At 47.7% G+C, this 9,429-nt stretch overlaps 1 protein-coding gene across 1 annotated transcript in view; it reads right to left on the bottom strand.

The window, feature by feature from the left end:
* WEE2 (WEE1 homolog 2 (S. pombe)) overlaps positions 1-9,121 on the bottom strand; it is a 40,526-nt gene extending 31,405 nt beyond the window's left edge. The window contains exons 1-2 of the mRNA XM_006861179.1: positions 8,777-9,121; positions 2,186-2,382 (exon numbers count right to left, since the gene is read on the bottom strand). Of these exons, the coding sequence (XP_006861241.1) occupies positions 2,186-2,382; positions 8,777-9,121 (542 nt within the window). The remainder of the gene's footprint in view (positions 1-2,185; positions 2,383-8,776) is intronic.
* Between the last annotated feature and the right edge of the window lie 308 nt (positions 9,122-9,429).

Raw genomic sequence — 9,429 nt, 5'->3', positions numbered from 1 at the left:
GATTGCTCCATAGGGTGTCCAAGGCTGTGTGTGTTTACAGAAGCAGATGATCCTGTCTACCACAGAGTAGATGGTGGGTTCAAACCACCAACCTTCTGGCTAAGAGCTAAATGCTTTAACCACTGCACCACTCCAAACCACTACCATCGAGTCAATTCAGAGACTAAATCTTCATAGGAGGAGACAGCTTCCTTTTTCTCCCCCAGAACAGAGCGTGGGTTTGAACCACTGACCTTGCAGTTAGCAACCCAACTCCTAACCCATAGCGCCACCAGGGCTCCTGATAAAATTGGGTAGGTAGTGAACTGTGGGCTTGACACGGAGCATGTGTTGGGTGGTGGGCTCAGCATGGCTGGGAAGGAACCAGACCTACTTTCAGATCTCAGTTCTGCCTTTTCTAGTTGGATGGTCTGGAATGAATGACTCTAAACCCCAGTCTTCAGCATTTGGGATACAAATCGCCACTTACAGTTTCAATATGCTTTTGGGATTTTCTTGCCTCTGACTCTTAGCACATGTTGCTCTACTTGGTCCCAAACCTTTCCATTCCTCTCCCAACACACCCTCACGGCACCGGCTGAGTGTCAAGCTCCCAGGGACACAGTATGCACAGCAGTCATGGCCACAACGCTGCCCCCACCCCCACCATCCCCCAGCACCTGTTGGGTGTCAGGCTCCCAGGCCGGCTGGAAGTGCAGCAATCTATGGCTGGCTATGATACCTCAGTGACTTTTTCATCAGCTGAGGCTCTTCGGCACAATGAGTGGCATTCTGGGAAAGCAACTTTAAAGCAATGTTTCAATTGATAAAACAATCATTATTGATTTTTTCTTTTGGAAACAAAGGTGCAGAAATAGCAAAGCAGGGCAGTGTTAGTGAGGGGGACATCCGAATCCTTCATAAAACAACAACAATGGCATAATAATAAGCGTGAGCACACCCTGTCTGAAACATCACCACTTCATTGTCAGAAATTGGTGTGGTCTTTTCCTGCTGACCTAGTGAGAGGGGAGTCCACTAGAAACTACTAGAAATGGTCACTTAGCGAACACCCTTAGCAGGCTTGGGAGCTAGTGTGGACTTGGTTCTGAAGTCCTGTTGACTCAAGACCCAGGAAGCCCTGCCGAGAAAACCTCTTCTGGCCACTAGTCTGGTTCATATGGCACTGATTCTAAAAAAGCAAACTCAACACACGCATTAAATGTCCTGCAAACCCTAACTGTCCACTGTTCATTTATTTGACTGAGCATGTGGACTGCCCTATCTGGGGGAAGCTTCCATCTGAGGAGAAGCCCCGGAGGCAGCTGTGTGGGTGACCTACTGACTGGACTGCTAAGTTCTGGGTCAGCAGCCTGAACCCACCAGCTGCTCCGAGGTTGAGAGATGAGGTTTTCTACTCCCATAAAGATTGACACCTCAGAAACCCTCAGAAGCAGTTATACTCTGCCTAGTAGGGTCACTGAGTCAGGACTGACTTGATGTGATGGGTTTGAATTGGGCAGTTGGGTCCAGTCAAGACACGTGGTCAAAAAACGTCTCTGAGTAACATGTCAAATCCTCCTATAGATGGTGTCTACTGATGTGATGCTGCAGGCTAATGCACTGGATGGCAAGGTAGGTTTGAACTGCAAGGTCAGTGGTTCAAGCTCACCAGCTGCTCCTCGGCAACCCTACACAGGGTCGTCATGAATCAGAACTGACTCGACAGCATTAACAACAACAACCCATCAGTGGACTTTGTGGACCAGTGCAGCTGGATTTGCATTTAGCAGCATCTCTGAAATTAACACTATCTTCTCTCTTCCACCCATCTCCTGCTGCCTACAGAGAACCTGAAACCCATGCTGTGCAGTCTCAGCATCAACATTTACAAAACATACTCCAAACAGCAGGATGCTCCCTCTCTGAAGTGTGCACTGATACCCCATAGTAGCGAGAGGAGCCCCGGGATGCAACTCCATAGTCCCTTTCAATGTGTTCATGGAATCTGAAGAAGGCATCTGCAACACCCACAAGAGCCCACAGAGGCTAGATTCTCTGTGACAACACAGGTTAAAATCAACACTGGTAAGTAGAAAGGAAGGAACGTGTGAAACATCTTAGCATCCCATCCGTGTACAGTGCTGGCCTTTATTCATCTACACTTTTGAACTACCACATGACCAGTTCTCAGAAGGCCACTCACAGCTCTCCTCGGACTTTCCTCTTGCCACCGGACTGAAGGAATAACTTTCTATAGGACTCTGGGGTGAAGGGATTGATGTTGACCAGATCCAATGAGGTGGCCTCATCCAGGAAGGACACAGGTGTGAGCCTCACGTTCTTGGAGCCCCGGGAGGCAAGCTTCCCTGCTGGAGAGGCCACTGTCGGGCTAAGATGCCTCTGGATGGGATGACAAAAGGAAGTTAGGATGAGGTTAGTGAAGTCGAATGAATATTTAAGCCAAAGAGTAGTCTTAATGATAGGGGTCTTAGAGGTCATCTGATTTGGTGCCTACTAGTTGTATGGCGGAGTCCTGGTGTGGTGCTGTGGGTTAATGCACCAGACTGCAAAGTCAGTTTGAACTGCAAGGTCGGTTGTTCAAGCTCACCAAGCCGCTCCTTGGAAACCCTATATAGGGTCCCTATGGGTCAGAATCAACTCGACAGCACTTAACAACAACAACAGCTGTATGGCAGGGGCTCTGGTGGTATGTGGTATAAACATTGGGCTGCTAGTTCAAGCCCACTAGCTGCTCCATGGGAGAAAGATGAGGCTGTCGGCTCCTATAAAGATTTACAGTCTTGGAAACCTTACATAGGATCGCTATGACTCAGAATCGACTTGATGGCAGTGAGTTTGGGGTCTTTGTTTGTTTGTTTGTTTGGTCTAATTGTATGGTGATTGGCCTTCTTAAAGAAAATACCGATTTCAGCATTTACCTCTAGATACTGTGAGTAATGAAGGTAATACAGGAACATGAAGTTTTGCTAATAAGCTCCACTCCCGCCTGGGAAATTAATGGCAGTTAGGAAGACCACCAATTCTAGTCCTACATCCTGCTGTTAAAGATGAAGATATTTAAGTCTGAAAAAAAGAGTCACCAAATGACTAATTCACAATGTCCCCTGGGTGCCAGAGGAGAACAGTGATCCACAGGGTTCTCAGTGGATGAGTTTTCATAAGCAGATCCCACTCATGGTGCCCCTGTGTGTGTGTCAGAGAAGAACTGTGCCCATAGGGTTCTCAGTGGCTGAGTTTTCATAAGCAGATCCCACTCATGGTGCCCCTGTGTGTGTGTCAGAGGAGAACTGTGCTCACAGGGTTCTCAGTGGATGATTTTCAGAAGTTGACCATCAGGCCTTTCTTCTGACAAAAGCCTCACTTTCACATGTTGGATTTTAACCTCTAACCCATTTTATAGACCACTGGTCCTTTACTGCTAAATTTTACATTCAAACTTTCTTCCATGTGTAGTCTGTGAAATCTTTTCCTTTGCAAAGTGATGGTTTCTGAGCCATTGATGAGCCAATGAGGAATGGACTGTCGGTCCCTGAGTGAGAGCACCTCATCTCCGCGTCCTCAGATGCAGCCACCACCTCCCGCTGTGTAGACTCCAAACCAATGCCACCAAGTGACTAATGGAAGTTAAACTTAAGGGACTTAAAATATTAACTCTGACCAGGTTTTCCACAGGGTCATTTTCATTGGTGGAATCTACTTCTGAAAACGCATCCACTGAGAACTCTGTGGGCACAGTTCTACTCTGACACACACGGGGGCACCATGACTGGAATCTACTTATGAAACCTTATCCACTGAGAACCCTGTGGGCACAGTTCTACTCTGACACACACGGGGGGTGCCATGAATGGGATCTACCTATGAAAACACATCCACTGAGAACCCTGTGGGGCACAGTTCTACTCTGACACACATGAGGGCACCATGAGGCAAAAATGGAATTGATGGTAACTGGTACTGTAAATCCTGGTATGGCACTGCGGGATAAGCACTGGACTGCTAACCACAAAGTTGGTGGTTCAAACCCACCAGCCAAAATAAAAGAAAAAATAGTAAGTCTTTCATTCGGAGCTTAGCAGTGGCTGAAAATAGAAAAATGAGGCTTACCATTCCACGTGGGTATAATCAGGGGCCATAAGTCTGAATACTAACCAAAGGGCCAAGAGGAAAGATCAAAGAGAGAAGTCTAATGATGCAACAGAACACCACCGTGACCTAGGTCCAGGGGGATCTGCATTCTCCGGCGCTGCTCTAATAGAACTACTGACTACAGGTGGACAGCCTCAACCAGCAGAAATGCATTGTCTCCGTTTAGGAGACTACATGTCTGCATTCTCCATCGGCTCTGTAAGACAGTCCTTGTCTCTTTTCAGTGTCTGTGGACCCTGTGTGCTTGGAGACCTCTGTGTGTCCTGGCATCAATCTTCCCCTGGATCTAGGAAGTTCCCAGCACAGGGACCTTGGGCTCAAAGGATGCACGCCACTGCCAACTCTTCTTGCTTGGTGGTAGGTCCCTCTGAGCTCTGCCTGCTCGTTTAATCTCTATCATAGCTCAAAAGAGATTGGCTCAAGGTACAACCTCACCCGATAGATTGTGCCCAGTAACGTCACTACCTCTAACCCTGCCTCACTAAGCTCACCAATGTAATGGCATCCAATCAAAAAATGGAGACACAATGACACTTACTTTTGAGGGGGAGACACACTTCAATCCATAACAAGGGGCCAGAAGGATACTTGAGCTATAGATCTGCATAGTTCAGATATGTAGCCAGGTCATGGTGGAACCTCACAGTATAACTATATCACTGTGGAGCCATTCCAAAGGGAAGGTATTGGGGGGGCTTGAAAAGGTTGATGGAGAAATGGAATCAAAAGACAGTGGAATTTTTCCATGAACTTTTTGAAGCTTCCTCACACAGCTTTGATCAGCTCTGCCTGGGCCTTCCCAGCGTGACTTCAGAAGCTGAAGGTGGAGCACAACCTGGTTCACAGTGTGAAAATGTAACTGGAGGTTATGAGTCTACAGAGAAACTGCAGAGCTTGTGATAAATCACAAAAGACGGTAATGAGAGCACATCGGAGGGAGCCTACAGAGCACGCTCCAGAGCCTCTGTGTTGAAAAAAAGGACGAAGACAAAGATGGCATTGCTGGAGTGTAAGGCTTTTACGTGGGTTTAGACTGGGCCCTCAGTGGTAAGCTAGCACACAATGTCCCTGGGCTCATGATAAGGGCTGACTACGCATTCAAAATCATAAACGTGGTTGGTTCAAAACAAGTAAAACTATGCTGTAGTTGGAGCCCTGGTGTGGTGCTGTAGGCTAAGCATTGGACTGCTAACCACAAGGTTGGCAGTTCAGATCCACCAAGCACTCCCTGGAAGACCTATGCATAGTCACAATGAGACAGAAGCAACTCAATGGCACTTCACATTGATGGATGGGGGCATCACTGGCTCACTGGTAGGTTCTCACCTTCCACATGGGAGACCCAGGTTCAATTCCCGGCCAGTGTGCCTCATGCACAGTTCCCCACTCAGTGGAGACTTGAATGCCTCTAGGATGCTGAACAGGCATCTGGTGACTACGATCAGGAAGAAAGGACTGGTGATCTACTGAAAATCAGCCAGTGAAAACCCTGTGGCTCACAACAGTCCAAGCCACAGTGAATCATGGGATGGCTCATTCTACTGCTTATGGAATGGCCACAAGTTGGACAATACCCTAACACCACCACCTCCACTGCCCTTGTGCTGTTCCTTCTCTTGCTGGGCTCACAGTGACAACCACACTTTTGCATAGAACAGTCTCATGTAAATGGCACGGTTTGTATGCACACACACATAACACCCAGAGTGCACACAGGAAGCTAATGTTTGAGAGAGTTGCATGGTTTACAAAAGCCATATAACATATCACACTCTAGCCCACGTGACATGTGGAGGCTGCAAGTTCTTAAAATGCCCTGCCCACATCATTTGATGGCTCTGCCAACAGCTTCTGGAAAACCTTGATCTAGCTCCACCCTATCGACTTCCATCTCGTCCCTTGCATACTCTGTGTGCTGAGTAGTATGTGGTTTTCCTGCCACAACCTGATCCCTGCTGGTCCCTTTCCTTCGAGTTCCCAAGGCAAATGTCAACTCATCATTTAAGGCTTTTCTCAAACCTCACTTCCTTGGGAAGACTTCCACAATTTCTTGAGAATTAGTTCAAAATTCTTCCTCATCACCTGCTACCTCTCCTCTGAGGCACAGAGACTGAACTTCAACAATTATTTCACTTACTTGTCTTCATCTACTGTAAGGGCATGTTGGGAAGGCAGTGAATGGGTTTCGCCAGAAGAGGGTCCGCTGGCATATCATGGTATTCTGTTAAAGTGATGGATGGATGAATCATCCATTCATGGATGGATGGACGGACAGATGGATGGATGGATGGGGGTGAGAGTTAGTGGGTGGATGGGTGGGTATGTGGATAGTTGCATGGATGGATGACAGTGTGGATAGGTGGGTGGGTGGATGGATGAGTGGGTGGGGATGAGTGGATGGGGGCTAGGGTGGGTAGGTGGTACGTGGATGGATGGATGGATGGATGGATGCATGCATGGATGGATGGATGCATGGATGAGAGGGTGGGTGGGTATGTGAATGCATTGATGGATGCATGGAGGGATGCATGGATGGACGCTTGTATTTCCTATCACAGACATCCTCCACCTTTCTTTCCCTATCAGTATTTGTTGCTGTTGTTAGGTACCACCAAGTTGGTACCGACTCATAGTGACCCTATGCACAACAGAACGAAACACTGCCCAATCCTGGGCCAACCTCACAACCGTTGCTATGTTTGAGCCCACTGATGTTGCCACTGTGCCTATCCATCTCGTTAGGGATCCTCCTTTTTTTCTCTGACCCTTCACCTTACCAAATATGATTATCATTCTCCAGCGACTGGTCCCTCCTGAAAATATGTCCAAAGTATGAAAACGAAGTCTGGCCATCCTGGCTTCCAAGGGGCATTCTGGCTGCACTTCTCAGTGTACTGACAAGTAATCCATGCAGAAACCCCTGGTTTGTCCCTCTCGAAGCACATCTCCTCTCTGCCGTGTCATAAGTTTTCGAGAGCAGAGATTACCTCTAGTGCCCCTTGACAACAGTTAGTTCCCAAACATTAAATGGGTCCAATTAGACAACAATCCCATGGATGATCAATTGGTTGGTACTGGAACCACTGAGAATCTGCAGACAGACGTATCAAAACAGCTTGTCTAGAACTCACACTAGCAGCCCAGTATCCCACGACAGAAGCGGTGCTGTATTCAGCAGGCACTAAGAGGGCACACTAGCAGTGACTATGCTGTAATCAGATGGCAGATGCTCTTGTGATCATCTTGGGGGTCTCCTGCTGAACCAACAGGAAGGAGAGCTGGTCCCAATCCAGGGCCGACACAGTATGGTCCAGAGTCTATCAGAAGCGACCCTGTCCAAACCCCCACATCAATACAAGGAAGATGTACTAGAGGACCAGGAGCAGCGAGAACAAAGGACGTGCTGAGGGCTCGGACTTCTGTTCACTTGCTATCTGTGATGGATTGAATTGTGTCTCCCTGCCTGCTCCCCTCCCAAAAGCCCTGTACCTGTGAATGGAACCTTGTTTGGCAGTAGGGTTAATGTAAAGTCATACATGTTGTTAAGTGCCATCGAGTCGGTTCTGACCCATAGTGACCCTGTATAGAGTTTCCAAGGAACTGCTGGTGAGCTTGAACTGCCAACCTTGCAGTTCAAATGGATTTGCAGTGTGGTGCACTAGCCCACAGTGCGGGTCCTAATCCTGTATGATTGGTGGCCTTATTAAAGAGAAGAGACGCACAGAGAAGCAGAGGGAAGACAGCTGTGGGACAATGAGGGCAGAGATTGAAGAGCTGGAACTACAAGCCAAGAAATGCAGGGATCGCTGACCATCACGAGAAACTAGAAGACATGAAACAGAGCCCTCCTCAGAGCCCTGCCCACACCTTGACTTTAGAGTCCTAGCCTCCAGAACTGTGAACCAATAAAGATCAGTTCCCAGAAGCCATTCGGGTTGTGGTACTTTGTTATGGTAGTTCTACGAAATGAACGCCACATCTTCAGTTTATAAAGAAGCATCAAGTCACCTCTTCGCTCATACATAAAGGGGGTTCAAAAAGTCCCTGGAAACATTTCATATTCAATTTCACTTTCCCAGAAACTTCTGAAGACCGATCATGTATCAGAAGTGTCTTCCATCATGAGGTGAAGGAAGAGATAGAATGAGCAGGTACAAAGAGATGACTGTGTTCCAACAGAGGATGTAAGCATTCTGGAAACATAGAATAGAGCCAGCTGGGTGGAAAGAAACAACAGATTAAGTATAGCATAGAAAGAAGACTATATAATAAGCATAAAAAAGAACCAGAATAGAAGCGGCAGAATTTGGGGTTTCTAGGCATTGATCTAGCAATAGATAACTTCATCCCTTGGGACTTTGATTTTTTTCATCTGTAAGGCCCATGGTTTAGTTCAATCCCCATTTTCCTTCCCGTTTCCATATTCTTTAACAAGGAGCTTTTCTCTATCCAAGAATTATTTGAACTTCCACTGGTTCCAAAGATTTGGAGAAGACATTTAATTCTGTTTTCTGGTAACCAGACCCTTCTTAATTGTCACCAGTGAGCACATTGTTGAGGACCCACCACACATTAGACAAATGTATCACATACCTGCTGACCTTCTCCCCCATCGCTCACTCACCTTGGGTGTGACGGGGCTGCCAAGATGCTGTGATGCTCTCCTTTTGTACACCGGGGCTGGTGTTTGGGGACAGGTGAGAGGGCTGGACATTGAGGTCCTCCACACAGAATCAGGACTCATATCCTCCTGCCCCTGACCCACATGAGGTCCATGGGTGCTGCGAAGGGGAGTCCTGGGAGAGCTGACCCAAGCCTCTTCTTGCTGTAGGTCCAACCTCTCTGGGGTCTGGACCTGGACCTTGGGACTTTCTGCTGCTTCCTCGTGTTCTTCCTTTTTCAGCTCGTCCTCACCACAGGAGAAGTTTAGCTTCTGCTTCAGCTCTTTGTTAATTTCACCATCATCCATCTCCACGTTGAGTCAGGAGGTCTATCAGAAGGACAATGCAGGGTGAGTCTCTAACTTCTGCAGCCCCTTCCACCCCAGTTACACGGGGCCCCAGCTGTGTCTGTCCACAAGTACATCTTCTCTCCCTCCACAAGACCAGCTCATCCTCATCCCTACTGTGCTGGAAGGAAGCACCAGCGACTCTGAGCAACTAAGTCCAATCTCTGTGTGGGTCTCTAAGTAGCTCACAGTCTCCTGACCCCATGCACAAAAGACCCTGAGGATCCTGTTATTTAACATGGCATTTAAAAGACTTGGTCAGTCTAGGA

This window comes from Chrysochloris asiatica, unplaced genomic scaffold (genome assembly GCF_000296735.1).
Source record: "Chrysochloris asiatica unplaced genomic scaffold, ChrAsi1.0 scaffold00041, whole genome shotgun sequence".
Lineage (NCBI taxonomy): Eukaryota > Metazoa > Chordata > Mammalia > Afrosoricida > Chrysochloridae > Chrysochloris > Chrysochloris asiatica.
The sequence above is the reverse complement of the archived record's forward strand: the minus strand, read 5'-3'. Positions and strand labels throughout refer to the sequence as shown.